Source organism: Charadrius vociferus, unplaced genomic scaffold (genome assembly GCF_000708025.1).
Source record: "Charadrius vociferus isolate BGI_N301 unplaced genomic scaffold, ASM70802v2 scaffold828, whole genome shotgun sequence".
Classification (NCBI taxonomy): domain Eukaryota; kingdom Metazoa; phylum Chordata; class Aves; order Charadriiformes; family Charadriidae; genus Charadrius; species Charadrius vociferus.
Window position 1 is genome coordinate 313673 of NW_009649708.1, and position 18119 is coordinate 331791.

Below are 18119 nucleotides of genomic sequence, written 5' to 3' on the forward strand. Positions count from 1 at the left end.
CAGCAGGGCCTGTTGGTGATGACAGTAAGTATGCTAACATTGGCCAACACTTGCAGTCTCTCACTTTTTTCTTTCTAAAACAGGATGTCCAGTTCCTTAGCATGAACCCTTCTGTTACTGCACATAGCTAATCTTTTTCTGCCCTTCTGTATCCCTTATTCCTTCCTTGTGTATCACTGGATCTCAGTTGCCCCCACTGTATTGACTGGGTGACTGTGCGCTGAAGACATCTCAAGTTGCACCCTTCCAAGTTGTGGCATTCTCATTGGGCATGCTGTCTGCAGAAGTTAGTAAACTTCAGTAGCTCTGTGGCCAAACCAGCAAGTATCTTCATACAGCTTTCTGAACTTGTTTGGTATCTAAAACATACATAGTGTAGTCGCATGGTCCTGTAGAAGTAAAACAATCTGCTCCTAATCCTAGATGCTGGTCCAGCAAGGTCAGGGTTAACTAGATTTTACCCAGGAGTTAGTTAACATTGTGTTTTGGACGAGGACTACGTGTAGTCCTTGGGGATAAGAGGTTAAAATGTGAAGGGAAGGAAAACTAGTTGGTAAATTAAAGCTTGAATTGTGAAGTAGTGTTAGATATTTAAAAAAAAAGTTGTTAAACGAATTATAGGAACACTGGAAGCATTGGTTGTTCTTTAATCTGTTTTGTGCTGTTATGTTATAGAGCACACCAGAGTAGAACTGAAAACCAGGTTTGGCTCTATTTTTAGCAGGATTTCACTCAGTTTGGGATATTACTTGTGGCTTTCTCAATAAGCAAGTCAATGTCTGAATTCTGCTGTAATAACAACCTCGTTTGATTTGGCCATGGCTGCTTAGGTATGAGATAAGAAGTACGGGTAGAGGATCCATCAGTATGCACAGTACTGTTATGTTTAAAAACTGTACTCCAATCAGTTGGCCCTGCCAGGTTCCACATAGGGGATAGCCTAGGACGATCTTTTTGGCCTGCATATCAGCTGGTCGTCTCTACTGCACATGGTTGTTTACCTGGTGTGTAATTTGGAGTTGTTACTCTCACCTTTCAAAGCTTGGGGAGCTGTGTTTAAAGTAGGAGGGGAAAAAAAAAAGCAGTTATTCTTTAAAGTCCTACCCTAATTTTTTTGTCTAATATTGTTTTATAATAAGATCTAGTGTCATGTAGTATGTGTATTTTTTCCTAGAGAGGAGGGCAAGATATATCATGTGACTTGGCTTAATGGTGTTTATATGCATACTTCTTTGTCTTGGTTCTAGGTAATGTTCCCCAGTCTGCTTTGATTAGCTGTGAGTAAGGCAAATTAAATGTTGCCCTGTACTTTATGGTGGTTTTCTATGAGAGGCCTTGCAGTGGTTTTGCAAGCTGTGTAGTCTTCACCAGAAAGTGTAAAATCCTAGTTAATATGGAGAGCTACTATATTTTTTTTTTATAGCAGCATTAAACTCTTGGTCACAGCTTAGGTGAGCAAAATTAGTAGGATGTTTGCAATGAGATGAGAACACTTGCAAATTCACCTTTTGCTTTATAACTTTACCATGGGCCTTGGGGGTAAATTCAGGTACTTGCATTAAATGCCAATGCATTTAATGTGCATAAAATGCCTGAGATGAGGGAATGTATTCACACTTCTTTTGTAGCAGCTCTGTTGTGTAGAAGAGGCCACATGAGAACACTCGGAAGCTTTGATTGGGGTGCCCCTTAAAAGCGTGCATTGAACTTGCTGTGCAACGCCGTCTCTCTGACAAGTGTGCTGTTCAGTGAAGCTTGTGAAAGTAGGGGACATTGAAGTAGGGAAACCCTCCATCTATGTGCTAAGAACTCTGTTTAGCAGTCCTTTCTAAAAGGAAAAAATTAGTTGCCAAGATCTTTCTGACTCCTTTCTGAACTATTCAGAAGTGCTGAAGTGTATATAAACTTGCACATTCCTGTAGAAAGTTAGGACTGGATTGAAAAAAGCACTTGAAACCTGAGAATGAAAATACTGAAATTAGAGGAGATGTTACTGTTTGCCAGTCCTTTCAAACAAGCGAAAACTGCTTTTGGGTTTGAGTATTTTTAGCAGTAGCATTAGTAGCTTGTAGTTACTCCACAACTTATTTCTGCTTTCAAAATAGCATTTCAAAGAAACTTGTAGTTTAAGGGAAGAGAAATTACGAAGATGTAGAGCCAGTCTGAGGCTTTTCTTGCCTTAAATTAGCAAGTGTGACTTGTGCCATGATGAACTACTTCATAGTTTCCAAAGACTATCAAAGGTGATGGAGGTCATCTGGTGGAGAAGGTGGTAACAGAAGTTGGTGAAGGCTTATAATGGAGACTTACTACCAAATACAGAAAACTTTAAAGTAACATTCAACTCTTCTTCTCATGCCACCTTTCTGAAAGAACTCTAATGAAAGTCTTCCACTGTTGAGAGCAACGCTTTGGCTGTATGTAAGTGGATAGCAGTGGCAGCAACAGAAAGATTCCTTCGTGGAGATCCCTGTCTCTAGGTCTGCCTCGGTTGCCTTGTCAGAATGACATTTCTCAGAGTTCATGCTGTGCTTGCAAAGTGGTGTCTTGTGGCTAGTCCAGCTGATATAAACTGTCCCAGCTGTAAGCTTCTTGTCCTGGTACTTCATAAACTTGGGGAAGTGAGGAGCTGTTTCTGCTGTGTTAACTGTAGGGATGTGATTTTTCTTTCTCATGGTAATGTAGTTCTAGCCCTCTTCCACCCATCTCTGGCCTTTGTTTCGGAAATATGCTTGAATCTGGATTACACTAGTGTACTTCCAGAGTGCTATGCAGTGGCTTAGTTCACTTCCAAACATGTACCTGTGCTTAGCTACTGAAAGCCAGTAACCCCCTTAACTTTGTAAACAACCTTTTGAATGGGTGATTTCAAAGCAACGCATCAGTTGAAATAAGCTCTGCATGACAAATCCATCTTTTAGTTCATCAAACTTGTCTTGGATGTTGTGAGAATCTAAAGATAAACAAGCACTTTCCTTGAATCTGGGGTAGGAGGTGGCAGCAGGGGAACTCGCAACAAAACAAACAGCCCTTCTAGCTTGTTTAAAAAAAAAATTAATATCCACTGTGAAAGCGTTTTGGGTCTTTTTTTCTGGTTTCTTGTTGGGTTTAGGACAGTAGTTGATTATATTAGCTTCTTTTTAGTGTGCAGAAGTATGCATGATAACGTCCAGTGCTGTCAGTGTATTTCAGTGTGGTCACAGTGAATCTTATTGGCATCTACTGATGCATGTGAAATTCTTGGTGTTTTTTCTGTGATGAGCCGCAGTCTTCACTGCTGGGTTTATGCTGCCCCTCTGTCCTCTTGTTTTAGGTTCCTCAGTGAGGCTGCAGGTGATGCAGACTTCCTGTGTAGCTTTTAAAATGGGTGAACACTACATATGAACTCATGAGCCACTGTCTTGATTTCCCTACTCCACACTGGGTGCAGTTTCTCAAAATGTTAGCTGGTGTTCCCAGCTGCAATGCCCTCTGCAACAAACCTGCTGCTCTAACCAAACACTCTTCTCCCCTTGCTGTCCATTCTGCTCCCAGACCCCATCGCCCTTCCTTGTATGAGATCATTCCCAGTTGTAATGCCTCTACCATGTGTAATTAAAAACTGCTCGTGCCAGATTAGAAAAAGTAGTGCTACTCTGGGCCAAAACTACTTTTGGCACAGGTAGTCTTGAAAGCAGTAGGCACCAGTTGCAAGTTGAAGCCGCTTGCAGCTGTGTACTTAACTTCTGTGGCTCAAAGACTTATACCTTGCTGTGAGTGGAGTCTTTTGTACAACTCCCCGGTTCTGAAGATGCAGTGTAGCTGACATCTGTGTGGAGGGAAACTTTCCATGGTGCTGTTTCACAAATAGTTTGTTAAGATGGTGTTCTTCAGAGGCGAGTGTTAGAGCCTTTGGAAGATGCAGGAACTCTGAGAACTTCCGAACGTGCCTCATACAGATAAACAGCTTTGATTGTCTTTATGCTGCAGAACATAAGGAAAACATTCTTTGTGAATCTTCTCTATTAAGATGTACTCTTGCACAGATGCACACGTGTGAGACTTAATTTCTGTCCATTTAACCTAAAGTGTGTATGAGCATACCCTGGTCCCAAGTATTAAGCAGACTGTCATTCTTGCATTCTCTTAAAACTTGTATTGCTTTCTGCTGCTTTAACAAAATTTTGATGCCTCTGTGGAGACTAAGCTTAAACATTCTGTCAAGATACCACTGGCTTAGGGTACCTCTTGATAGATACAGTGTATACAAAGCTTAGGCTTACTTTCCATTTAACCAAGGAGAGATCCTTGTGCAGGAGACATCCTCCCTACGAAAGGTATGAGTTCCTATTGTGGCTTTGCTGTAGCTTGCTCAAAGAGGGCAGTTGTTGGAAACTGGGCTTTGATTCAGGTGCTTCGTTGGAAACAAAGCAAGCTGAGCTTCCAAATTTGTCAGGTCTGAAATGTTGACTATAGCTATCTGGGCTTTTACTGTAAAGGAATTTTTTTGCAGGGCATGACGTGTGTGTGGTACCACAGCAATACCAAAGTGTGGACCGAGCAAATGTGGAGTGTTGGGTACTTCGCTCTGTCTCTGTTTAATTTTTTGTCTTGCTTCCCTGCAGCCTTTCAGAAGGCTTTGTTTTTCAAATAGACTTTTCTGTGCTGCTTTGTCTGGAATTAAGTAGTTCATTACTTGAGTTTCTCCAAACTGAAGTAAATCTTTCTCTTTTTCAGTGTTCCATTGGCAAGCTACAATAATGGGACCAGTAAGTATGAGAGAATTGATGTTCACAGCTTTTTATGACCAGTCGTCTTGTAATAACTCCTCAAACTGCAATGATTCTTTTTCATTAACAGAATGACAGTCCCTATCAAGGTGGAGTATTTTTCTTGACAATTCACTTCCCAACAGATTATCCCTTCAAACCACCTAAGGTGAGTGGCTTGTACCATAAATCCGTTCATTACCGTGTGGTGTAATGTACGTTTGTGAGCCTACACTGAAATTTTCCTTCTTCTGCAGGTTGCATTTACAACAAGAATCTATCATCCAAATATTAACAGTAATGGCAGCATTTGTCTTGATATTCTACGATCACAGTGGTCCCCAGCACTAACTATTTCAAAAGGTACCTCCAATACTCATTTTAATTTTTCTCTGCTGAAATGAATTACTGATTTTTAGAATGTAAAAACTGCTGCGTTCCTGCTGTCAACCATTTCTGTGGTCACTATGTCAATCTACGCCTGGCTTGCAGCCGGTTTGTGAGCGCAGGATGCTCTGGCTGTCCAATTGCCCTGTGACCACAGGGAGACTGCTGAACTTTGCCCATGGATCATATAAGTCTTGCTACGCTAAGGACATCATCTTGTCACCTCACTGCAGAGCCTAAACACTTAAACTGAAAAAACAAAACAACCAAACCCCACCACCCTACCAGATTAAACCAAGTATGCGACAACAGAAGATTTCAATGTTCAAATGCACACAGAGTGAAATATGTAGGGGAACAGCTGTGCCCTTTACCAAAAAAATCCCCACGCTAAATGTGCTTTGATTCTTTGTCATTTAAAAAAAAAGTTCTGCTTTCAAGGGATTATCAGAACTCCATGTTGGTGATTTATTTTTTTTTAAACAACTTTCAATCTCATGGACTACTAAAACATGTTTTAGAACTTAACTAGCTTGTACTGTTTTTTTTATTAGCTAAAAACGTCTTAGTCCCTGTGAACTGTGTTAGCTTGTGGGACACTGGAATATGTTCTTTGCCTGGTAAAGTATTATTCATATTTAATGTGAATAGGTTTTAAACACCCTGAAAGAAGAGTCAGGATTGAATTTTATTGCTTTTTCTGGCTATTGAAAGTGTAGATCTATGGTTTGTAGATCTAGCCATGGGAATTGGGAATATTTTTGGTCTCTTCTGTGCCTGGAGCATGTCCTGACCACTCAATTTTTGTAGCTTCACACTGTCTTTGTAATTAAATGCTGCAGATATCGTGTGTAATTACAGCATCCTTCACATTGTGTCCCAGCTTTATGATGTTGTTCTGTTGCCTGCAATTCTTCTCTCTAATGACATGTGGTGTTCTCAGACACTTTTTTGGTTCAAAAGATGACTACGGGTACCCCTCACTTGGCATCATCACTGTCTCCCTTTTACTGAACTTGCAAAAGTTCCTACCTTCTCTCTCCAGTGAGAGGCTTCTGTGTAGAAACAGAGGAAAAGGCAAAGCAGTGTCTTGTCTTTTGACAGAGTGAATCTGCTAGTGCACAAAGCTGAAAGTCTTCACTGCGAGTTGAAAGAACTGAAGAAATGTCAGTAAGGGGAAGATGATTGTCAGGTTGACGCAGCTTTCCTTACAAAAGCTTTCAGTCAAGTACTAGCTACTGTTAGAAGCACTAAGTTAGTACTAAGTACTGACATCTATTATGCTTTGAAGTTGCTGTGTAACTGGCTAGAATACTATAGTTGGAGAATGTGGTGGGACACGGGGGTCTTATTTTCATTTGTTTTAGAGAGTCTACAATGACTTTGTAGGCAGTAGGGTGATAGTACATTTGAAGAGACTGGAGGATAGTCGGGAATTAGGGCAGCTGGAAAAAGATGGAACAAGAATTAAGAGGCTACTGAAGGGCATCAGTGGACTACCTATTACTGACGGTCATCTTCAGTCAGCCACAAAATATATCTTAATGTTAATTTTGCAAGCCAAGTATAGTTGCAGTATACTCTTAACATCTCCTATTCTTTGCCTTGAACTCTTTTTTTTTTTTTTTCTTATCCTCTTCAAACTGCATCCTTGTGGTGCAGCTAGAGTAAGCTATGGCATCAGTGTGGCCGTTCTGTGCTACTTCACCCCTTCTGTCACCCCATCTACATCTTAAAATGCACTCCCTGAGATTAGGTGTCTTTATATTGCTGATCACTCTTCACTCATTGCAGAAGCTTTCATAGGAATGCCCAAACTCTCCTTCATGTAGCACAAAACACATACAGATTTAACCAGTGAGAAAACAATCTTGTTCAAGTTCCCTTGATATTCATTTCATGAAGGAATTAGAGGCAGCAAAAGAAATCCTTGTGGATGACTTCATAGAAATTCAGAATGCTTCTCTCAGAAATAACAGGAATGTCCTGTCAGAAAGCAGACCTCAGTAGTAAGGGAAGAGCAAGAGCCGATACTTAAAAGAAGCCTTCCTATTTTGAACAAGTATAAATAATTTCCACAAAGGCCACTTCAATCATTTAGGGTGAAAATCTTGTTTTCAGTCAGTTCAGAACTGTGTCTTTGTAGACTTTGGGGCTATTTCAGCTCCCTAGTAACTCTTTGATGGTCTTATCAAAGAATAAATGTGTCACTAGTAAGAAAAGCTGTTCAGTTAGGTAATTAAAAGTGAATAACAAAACTTAAATTATTCAGCATGAGCTTATATCCCTTCCAAAGCAGCAATTTAGGATCAGTAATGTGGATTTCTTACAGTATTTCCTAAACTTTGTCACCCTTTAAAAGGGAATGCCATTGGGAGCAAGCTGGTTGAATTTTAAAACTGTGTTCTGGTTATCTGCTTACAGATTTTTTTTTAAAAAAAGTGTACTTTCTTTACTGATGAAGAAATTGGGGAATACTAGAAACAGTTCTTCTAGGAAACACTTATCATACACAGCTTCCTTCCCCGGAGGCATCTGGTGGGCAGCATTGTCAGCAGCTCACATGAGCTAGATGTTATGTTGCAATTAATGTGTAGTCCATGAACATGTTTTTTTTTCCACCCTAACCTGCAATGGGAAAGGTGAAGGGGGATGCAGTGACTTCCTTTTAACCTATAGTGCTGCTTTTTTTTGGTGGAAAGACTGAAAAGTCATGTGAAGTGTGACTTAATCATCCCAGTTAAGTGGTAAAGGTCAAGGTCTTGGCTCCTCCAACTCTGGAGGATGGTAGGCTGCTTCCGAGGGCAGTGGGAGCACTTGGTTTGGGAGCCTGCCCTCCCTGCTGGGTACGATAGTGAAGGCCTGAGTGTGGGGCTGATTGGAGCAGTTTTATTTGAGACAGCTAAATAAAGTTCTTCTCCCTCTGTGAGCAATTTGATGAAGTGATCTTGGCTAGGATAGTAGAGGTGACAAACATCTTGGGTTTGTGTTCTGTCTTTCTAAATGTTTGCTCCTCCTAGACTTGTTAAAATGGGTTCCGAAGAACTGGGAGAACACCACTGTCTCAGTAGAATAGCTCACTTGCTTGTATTAGTAGTTCTGAAGTAAGTGTTCGTTAAAGAACATTTATTGTAAAATAAATAATCTTAAAATATAGTCTTAAACACCTTCGTGGTTAATTTAAACTCCAAAGCTTAAGCAGAATGCACAGACTTAAATTAAAAATGTTATCTCAAAGTCTGTGTAAATAAGGATTCCTGTTGCCTTAAACAGGAGAATAAAGTGTTTTAACCTGATGATAACTGTTGGGCCATTTTGGGGAGAAAATCCTACTTTCTCTTGAACTTGGCAAGTGGATGTTGATACTACACTGAAGTACTTCACTAAGGGCCAGGCTAACATACCCTGTCCCCTCCCACTTGTCCCCACTGTGTTTTACAACTAATGCAACATGGAGCTTATCCGCAGTGGGTTGGAAGACCCTGTCTGGTGAACTTCAGTCTCATTCATCCAGAGTTTAGTTCGCATGTTTCAAACTCTTCCGTGTGCAGTGTGAATTTTCTGTGGTGCTGCTCTTATAGGTGTTCAAGAATCACTTTACTAAGACTGACTGGGTGGGAAGTCCGAAGTACCCAGCAGCCTAAGTGAACTTGACCTTCACGGTGCAGTCTTCAACACCAGGAAGTTGGTTTCTGATCCTCCTCTGGGCTTTTAATTTGCCTGTTGTAGTGTTTAACCAAATGACGTGGGAGGGACTTGACTTTGTCACGTAGCATGGATCAGTCTCTACGTGTGTGCTGAGTTAGGGTAGTATGGGGAACTTTCATTCTTGCATTTCAACTCTTTTGCTGCTTTAATATAGCCACTTGTCTATCTTCCCAGATTTGCCCTTGCTGCAAAGAAGGTTGTGCTTGGAGAGGTGTTGCCAGCAGGTGGAGGAAGGTGATCCTTCCCTGCTGTTCAGCAGTGGTGGAGCTGTACCTGGAGCACCATGTCCAGGGCTGGGCTCCACAGAACAAGAGATGTGGATGTACTAGAGTCCAGTGAAGGTTCATGAACGTGAGGAAGGGACTGGAGCATCTCTCAGGAGGAGAGGCTGGGATAGCTGGGACTGTTTAGCCTGGAGAAGGGGAGGCTCAGGGGGCTCTTATCAGTGTACATAAATATCTGCAGGGACAGAGCCAGGCTCTTCTCAGTGGTGGCTAGTGATAAGACGAGGACAGGGGTACAAACTTAAACATAGGCAGGCCCCTGTGAACATCAGGAAATGCATTATTTTTTTTTCCCCGTTTTTTTACTGTGTGGGTGACTGAGGACTGGCACAGGTTGGCCAGGGAGGTTGTGGGGTCTCCGTCCTTGGAGATACTCAGAAGCTGCCTGGATGTGGTCCTGGACAATGGGTTGAGGTTGGACCTGAGCAGGGGGTTGGACAAGATGACCTCCAGAGGTCTCTTCCAAGCTCAAGCAGTCTGTGATACACTGGGCAAAACTTAACTTTTCTTCTCTTGTCACCAGAAATTGTTGAACTGACTTAGCAGGAATTCAAGTTGCTTTGAAGCAAGAAGTTTAAACTGCTCAGATTTAAAGGTACACTTCCTGTGAGACTAGGTAAGATTGCTGGAAGAGTTTGGAATGGGACTGTGGTTAAGAAATAGGATTTAACTTGAGGAGAGTCCAGAGTTGCTTTAATGTACTTGGATGCGACTTGTCCATTAACAGTCAGAAGCCAGTAGCCTGGAAGCTTGTACTTGAACTTGTTGGGTGGTAGTGTTTTCAGTTGGGTGTTAATGTCAAAAGCTTAATGTTTGTCAGTGCTGATGAAACTTCCTGACAACTATGCCTCAAAGTTTGAAGGGTCTGGGGCCTGAAACTCAAATGTATTGATTGTATAGGCAAAGACTCCTTTCAGGAGTCAGCTTTCTTCCTGGTTTTGAGGAATAGAGATCTTAACGGATCTTAACGTGGAGGCTTTTGTTTGTCAGGCTGATGATTAGCAAAGGAGGAGCCCTAGCTGGTGTGAGAAGCAGGACAGCTGCATAAAGCCTCAGAAATGGAATTAAGAATTCCTCAGCAGCCATATGTGTCCACAATTCAAATTTCTGCTAGCAGAGATGTTTTATAATCTCCAGAGTAACAGGCTGAATTAAACCTGAGCTGATAAACTTTACTTTCGTATTCAGAAATTTGGCTGCAAGAGCTGGATCAAAAAGCACAGCGCTGTCAGAGCCTGTGGCCTGGTCTCCAGGCGGGTGACAAATTGCTTTCCATAGAAAGAGCTTACTGGCATAATATTTGTCATTCACCTGGGGCGCAGCAGGCAGGATGGGCTGTTTCCATTACTGGGAACTCGTGATACTGGCATGGTGTGCAAGAATTGATACTTCCTTCTTTCTGATTGCCCCGTGTCAGTGCACGAGCTTTTTTGATTATATGGTGATCCTGAGACCAGTGTGTGGCTTCAGCCAATACAGATAGCTGAGTACCATCCTGTCCTGACAATCTGGCATACAAAGTGACTCAGTACCTTCTTGGTGCTGTAACAGAAATTTTGTTGGTGTTTCCTTAGAGGTGGACCTTCTTCCTTTAGTGGGAAAAGACTGGCTTGGGGTCTCCTGAGGCCTTTTGCCCCATGCAGGAGTTGAGTGTACAGGAATAACTTTAGGCATCTTACCTATTCCCCTTATTCTACTGATTTAGTAAAGTGCTCTTTGCCTTGAATATGAAAGTTAATGTAGCAGGGGTCTTCAAGGAGAGAGCTAAGGCTTTTACTCATCTTTTTTTTGACCTAAGTTGCTTGATCCCCAAGAAAACCCTTTACTCCTAGATGAATTCTAAATTGGCTGTCTTCTTCAGAGAGCAGTAACTGCACCAAACAGCTGTTAAAATAGAATACAACCAGTTAAGATGTTTGGTTTTTTTTTTTTCTGGGTAGCTCATTACCTTGGAAGAATTGATGCTTGCTTTTTATCTCCCTGCTGTGATTCAACTGGAGATTTCATTGCTTCTCAGTTGCTTCTCCTTATCCTGAAGTGTCCCATAGATGACTGCTTTACTGGAGCAAGTTTTGTTTGCAATTCCAGCTACGCTTAACTAGTAGTATCAATAGTGGCTAGTACCCTGTATTAAGGGGATGGCTGGAAGTGATGGATATATTAGACCCATTCAGGCTTTGCAAACAAATGGAATGCTTTGAGTCTTGCATTTGGAAGGTGACTTCTGCCTTGAGGAAGTGTTTGTGTCTCAGGTTTCTGCCTTAAAAACGTCTGTATTTCTGGATGAACTGGGATCGCTGTCTCAGCAGAGGGTGGTAGGGCAGAACTAGTGCTAGCCTTTCTATTGCTGGTACCTAAAGAAACCAGAGGGTATAGCTTTTTGGGTCTCACGTCATGCTCTAACAAGGCTTAAATAGTTTTTCACTGATGACCTGGACTGGTGAACTCGTGTAGAACTCAACTTAGCCCAAAAGACTTTAACATCAACACAATGTGTGCAAAGGTGTGTTAAATACTGTGGCTTGTACAGAGCTGCTTCCAACTCCTAAAGACCACTTTCAGCTGCAACTACATACTCTGGACATGCAAGGGTGTGTCATGGCGTGTGGTGCACTTCATTATGACATCAACAGAAGCTAATTGCCTTGTATAAATTGCAAGCACCTTTGACTTCTGTTGACGCTCTAGGGAAGATGTCTATTCTGGCTGTGCAGCTTGTTCCTTCCCACTGGAGCTGCACACTTGTGGCTTTTAAAAGAGTCTCTTCACCTCCTGAGTTCCAGGAGCTTTGATGTGCCTCTTGAGTTTTTTACAGGCCAATAGATGTTCCAGTAGACAGATAGTGGTTTAGATTGTTTCACGTCTTGCTCATTTAGCTAATGCTGGAAGGATCTGTGGAGAGCTGACTTCATAAATTGTCTTGACTTATGACTGAGCTGCTTCATAGCAGAAGAAACTCAGCCATGGAGTTTACATATTGAATTTGCATCTACCTGCGCTTTTGGTCTGAGGTGTGGCAGAACCAGGAAGATGGAATTGCTCATCAGAAATGGCAGACTGTTGGTAATGGTGTAAGAGAACAGCACAGAAGCCCGCTGAGAAGATGAGGTGGGTCATGCAGTGATTAAACCATAGCTAAACATGTTGACAAGCTATAAATGGCATGATTCTCTGCACAGAGGAGCTGCCTCAAGAACGAGTGTCCTCGAATTTTGGGGTGTTAGGTACTCTGTAAAGGGAAGTCTTGCAGTGGAAACTTGGGTCAGAGCTGTGCTGCATTACACTGGGAGACCTCGTTTTGCCTCAAAGAGCACATTGCAGGAGCATTCTTCATGTTAAGTGATCCTTCTGCTTGATGAGAGTGCATGTGTATCACTGCTCTATAGGGAAGCTAAGCCCATTAGTTTTTTGGAAACACTTTGTTAGCAGTCTTCCTGCTTGATTAATTTGGTTCTCTCAGTTCCTTGGTTGTTGTGAAGTACCTGGTCCATGCTAGTCCATAGCAGTAGGAAGCCCACTAAAGGAGAAGTTGTTTTCGTTGTCTGCAGTAGATAGATGGGGATCACAGTTGAAGTATTGGAGTTCAGTAGGCTGCATGGTTGGTGAAATAAAACAAAGCTGAAGCAAAGCCAGTTTTTGAATGAAAGGGGGCTTTAAACAGTGTTTTAAATTGTTGAATGTTTTGCTACAGGCTGGACTGTTCTGACAGTTATGAATAAAGAGATGAGAAATAACTGTACTTGAACCCCTTGAATCAATGGGAAGTAATACTTGTCTTTTGGTATTACTGACAAAAATCCAAACTTAAATTCTGAGTATCTCCCTTCAATGAAAGACTCGAAGGAATGCTGTCAGACTGATCCCACTAGAGCAGCTTTGCCTGTGGGCATGCAGGATGAGTAGGACAAGGTGTACAACAAGGTCACTCACTGACCTGTCTTGTGTAGTTCTTCAACCTGATTCTGTGGTTATAAAACCTGATTTTTGTGAACTGTTTTTCAGTTGTCTTCTACTAATGTTGTAGCCATCTGACTAGCAAGTGGCTTTGCTATGAAATTCATTTGGCTTTGCTATGAAATTCATTGCAATAGTACTTGATTGCAGAAGAAGGTGATATGCTAATTCTCTCTATTCCACAGTGTTGGTTTAATTAGTTACTCTGGTGCATCAAAGAACTCCTATACACAACTGGTATTTTTAAGGATTATTTCCTCTTTCCTCCTGCACTTGGCTCCTTAAACTTTTTATGAGAAGGTACCTTATTCCAAGGGGCTTTTTGCAGTGGTCTGGAGGCTGCTTACACTTGTTGGTCAAAAACATGTGTATGTGCACATTGCTCTGGAAACCTCCAGAGAAACTTCCTGAATTTATTTTGGACAAATAGCTGGGTACAGCAGGCTATTAAAATTAAACCAGTTTAGATAACTCAGTTAAAAATGTTTTTCTTGCTGAGGCTATACAGATAAAAAAAATGAAAGATGTGAAGCTACCAGCAAGAGCAAGCATAATGGAGAATAGTTTTGATTAATGAAAACTTAACAAAAATAAATCAAAGCAGCTGAATGGGGCAGTGCAGCTTGAAGCCAAATAATTGTGTCCCATTTTTGTTCAAGGTTTTTGGAGTATTGCTTATAAAACAAGTGAACTGCTGAGGAGTGAAATCTCAATGTTTTTTGAAGTGGCTAGATTGCCAGAATTCATCATGGGAAGCATTTAGCTACTGATTGAGTTCTAACAAACCACAGACCATTTTAGTGAAGAGTATTAGCAGCATGGGATTATCTTTTGTTTTTAATGGCCAGCAAGTAGCAATGATACACTCATGTTGATAGCCTGTAAACCAAAAATGAAAACTCCTGGGCTGGGATAGGGGTTAACTCTCCCTTTTCTTTCAGCAAAGGAGATGCTGTTCAAGACAGATTGGCATTTTGCCAGACAAAATTGACTTGTGGGCCACGTCAGCCTGCCGGACTGCTGTTGCTCTGGAGGACATGGAGCAACACCCTGGTCATCCCAGTACCCCTACTGACCAACAGCTGAGCACCACCTTTGGTCTGGTGCTTAGAGCAGATGGTGGTGTGGGTTTTGCAAGGCTGATGTTCCACCTTGTGCTCTGCTCCCACCCAGTACCCCAACATGAGCGCTGGGGAGAGGGGCATTGTGGTGGCTGGGGAAGGGACGGCAGAGAGGACTGGACAGACTTGCAGCTTGGTTTTGTTGATGGTGAGCCATCTTATTAAAAAAAAAATTCCTTGGTTATTAAAGGACTGTGGTAAGATAAAACTTGAGAGAGTAGTTATAGTTGACCAGAAAACTTTGATTGGATTTCCTGTGGCTTCTGTTAAAGGGAGGGGACAGATGTTAGCTGTTTTACTCATCCTCCCAGCTGAAGAAACTTCAGTGACCAGAGCAGTGGAGTCTGACAAATACAAAGAAATGAGCTTCAGGAAAATAGCAGGAGAAACGACTGTGTTTGAAGCTAAACTGACCGGCAGCAGCCTGGGTGTAAGGTGGCAGAGGGATTCCCACTACTGAACACTAATGTGAGTTTTGTCAGTATATATAGGGGGGTGGGTGGGGAAACAGTGCTGAAGCTGATAGCATGTTTAGTACCTGTAGCACTTTCTATGTCCCTTGCTAAGGGACAGCGGGTCAGGCCTAGTGGCTTCTCTGTGCCTACAGCACAAAAATAAAATTTTCACACTCTAAAGCTGTATTCTAAGGGGTAGTTGAATAAATGTTCCAAGTGTCAGTTGATGGTGGAGAATAATTAAGCTCTTGGCTCTTTCACAAGCGTACAGTAGAAAATCAAGAAGAGAGAGGAAGAGGTTGTTCTTCATTCTAGAGCAAGAAATATGTTGGCTGAAATCAGGAATAGTTTGTTAAGAAACTTATTCTAGAACCTTTTAACTTGAAGTTGACAGTTCATTAGTGAAGCGTCTACAGAAATACATAGGAAAGCTAATTTGGTTTCTGGGTTCTTGGTGTTCTCATCACTGGGCAAGTAGCTCAGTTAAGACCTAGTGAAGTGTTCTTTTCTGTTGCACTTTGAAAATCTTTGCTAGTTTGCATGAATATTGGCTGAGAAGGCCAATAGCATCCTGGCCTGTATCAAGAATAGCGTGGCCAGCAGGACTGGGGCAGTGATCATCCCCTTGTACTTGGCGCTGGTGAGGCTGGCTCCCACCTTGAGTACTGCATTCAGTTTTGGGCCCCTCATGACAAGACAGACATTGAGGTGCTGGAGTGTGTCCAGAGAAGGGCAACAGAGCTGGTGAGGGGTCTGGAGCACAAGTCTGGTGAGGAGCGGCTGAGGGCCCTGGGGGTGTTCAGCCTGGAGAAAAGGAGCCTGAGGGGAGACCTTCTGGCTCTCTACAGCTCCCTGAGAGGAGGGGGTAGCGAGGGGGGGGCAGTCTCTGCTCCCAAGTAACAGGCGATGGGACAAGAGGAAACAGCCTCAAGTTACTCCAGGGGAGGTTTAGGATGGATATTAGGAAAAATGTCTTCACTGGAAGGGTTATCAAGCATTGGACCAGGCTGTGCAGGGAAATGGTTGAGTCACCATTCCTGGAGGTATTTAAAAAATGAGCAGAAGTGGTGCTTGGGGACATAGTTTAGTGGTGGACCTGGCAGTCTTAGGCTGATGGTTGGACTCGATGATCTTAAAGTTCTTCTGCAACCGAAGTGATTCTATGAATGAGACCTATTCTCCCCTTTCTCTCTGGCTGTATCTAGCTGTTCTTTGTTTTGTAATCTTTGTTTTAAACTGTCTTAAAAACAATCAACCCCTTCTGCCCCAGACATTAGTGGAATGCATACTGTTCTCTTTTGCTTTCCAGCTGACATCTTTCAGTGTGGTAGCTCTGCCTCCTGCTCCGCAGCACAGCAGCAAACGATGGAAGTTTGAACAGATTTGTGTTTAGTGCCTTCAAACTTCTAACTGCTGTCATCTCCAACTTGCTCGGAGGATGCACTGTGACAACTCCATAGTTGCTGCTATTGCTGGAGGGACATACGGAGTGGCACTGTTTGACTAAGCCAGGCTGAGAGAAAGCAATACAAAGGAACGTTTGGCATTTTTTTTGGGGGGGGGGGGAGTGTGTGTGTCCCTGACGTGCCTCATGTAGCTTTGTCCCAATACGCTTTGCTTCTAACTTACTGCCTTCTCATCTCTTCTACTTCGATGTGAATGTAGGAATGTGCACATGCTTTTTGTAGCTTTGCAGACAGTGTCATGACACCTTATATGGATGAAGGGTGACACTACATATGAGTGGGATATGGTTTCTGGGATATATACAGTATATATTTATAGTGAAACTTTGAGTTTCAGGGCTTTGTGGTTGGTATGAGTGCAGTGAGTTATACTTCCTTGATTCATTTAGAATGGTATTCTAAATTAATCCATCTCAACCTACGTTATGCTCAGAAAATAATTGGATAAAGCCTCTTAATTCTCTGCAAGACTAGCATTTTTTTTTAAACAGTTCTTAAGTAGCTGTGAGCAGCTAATGCTTCCTTCATCTCAGTTGGATCTGTCTGCTGTTAGACTTTTGATTAGTGATTCTGCAAGCCATTACCAATGAGGTTGTCTGGTTTAGGGAAAAGCTGAATATCAAGGGCAAAAGCAAGGATGTTTTCTGAGAAGGCTTCCAGGTACAGTTTCAGATAACACACTTCTGCCCTCTGAAGGCTGCAGGTGTATACACCTATCTAGGAGGTTACCTATTGTGATGATGTTTAAAAACTTATGGTCATGCAAATTTGCATAGTTAAATGGTAAGGCTTTTTGTTTAAAATCACTTGGCTGAAGCATGTGGGATTACTGCTCCTTGACTTTTTTTTTTTTAAAAAACGATGCTAGAGGGGAGGCAGTGAGCGGGCTGACTTCTACAGGTGTCTTCAGCTGCACTTAAACTCTAATTCAGTGTCTCTTTTTCTCTCCCTAGTACTTTTGTCCATCTGTTCTCTGTTGTGTGATCCCAATCCAGATGATCCTTTAGTGCCTGAGATTGCACGGATCTACAAAACAGATAGAGAAAAGTGAGTATGGAAGCCAAAACCCATGTAACATTCTTGACAGCAGAATCCACACTTTACTATTAAAGGGGAACTGAAAGGACCTGCTTCTTGGAAAAGAGTGTGAACTTTGATTTGCCTTTTTCACTTTGACTGTGGTCTTTTTAGAGATTTTTCCTGAGATCTGGAGTACGGCTAATTCTAACAGCACTGCATTGCTGTAGGAAAGAGGTATATATGCCCCTAGAAGTGAAGGATGTAGAGACCTACTTCTGTGGGTTTGTTACTGCACTTTTATTCCACGCAATGGTTTTTCATTAGTGTTGTAGCTGTTAATTACAGGTTTTCTTGATTTAATGAAAACGTGAAGTGACCAATGCAAATCTGTTCCATATGGAGCTCTGAAGTTGGATGTGGCTGGCTTTTAAGAGCATTCACTGCCTGCTTTAATGCTACATAACCAGCAGAGGGAGAACAAGTTACTCTAGTGGGAGAGTATTTCCATGCTAGCTATTGGTGATGGAGTCACACAAGCAAAGAAATAACAAAAATGCCCCTATTTCATCTTTGTTTGATGCCACAAGGGAAAAACAAGTGGTGTAGAGGTGGGGTGGGAGGACTCCAAGCGTCTATGAAGTAGACAGCAAGAATAGAGAGAACTCTACCACCAGTGGGAAGATTTAACTTGCTTTCTTTAAAAGCAACAGCGTAATGACTGTTGTAAACACTCTTCCACCTCACTGTTCCCTTCCAGATCTGATCAGTAGTGTTAACTTCTGAAGCTACATGGTCATCTGATGAGAAGGAGATAGGAAAGAAACTTGCTTGCTCTATTGCATACTTGAGAAGCAGTGTTAAAAAACATGCATCCTGTTTTTAATGAGAGCTGCAAGAGTAGCAGTACATATTTCGAGATGCAGCTAGCTGGTAGTGACTGACTGCACTTAATGTATGCAGGACTTCCCCCCCCCCC

General features: G+C 42.1%; 1 protein-coding gene across 1 annotated transcript in view; it reads left to right on the forward strand.

Moving 5' to 3' along the window:
• Positions 1-18119, forward strand: part of UBE2D2 (ubiquitin-conjugating enzyme E2D 2) — a 45073-nt gene that overhangs the window by 24644 nt on the left and 2310 nt on the right. Inside the window, exons 6-10 of the mRNA XM_009890691.1 lie at positions 1-24; positions 4717-4748; positions 4840-4917; positions 5006-5111; positions 17077-17170. Coding sequence (XP_009888993.1) covers positions 1-24; positions 4717-4748; positions 4840-4917; positions 5006-5111; positions 17077-17170 — 334 coding nt within the window. The remainder of the gene's footprint in view (positions 25-4716; positions 4749-4839; positions 4918-5005; positions 5112-17076; positions 17171-18119) is intronic.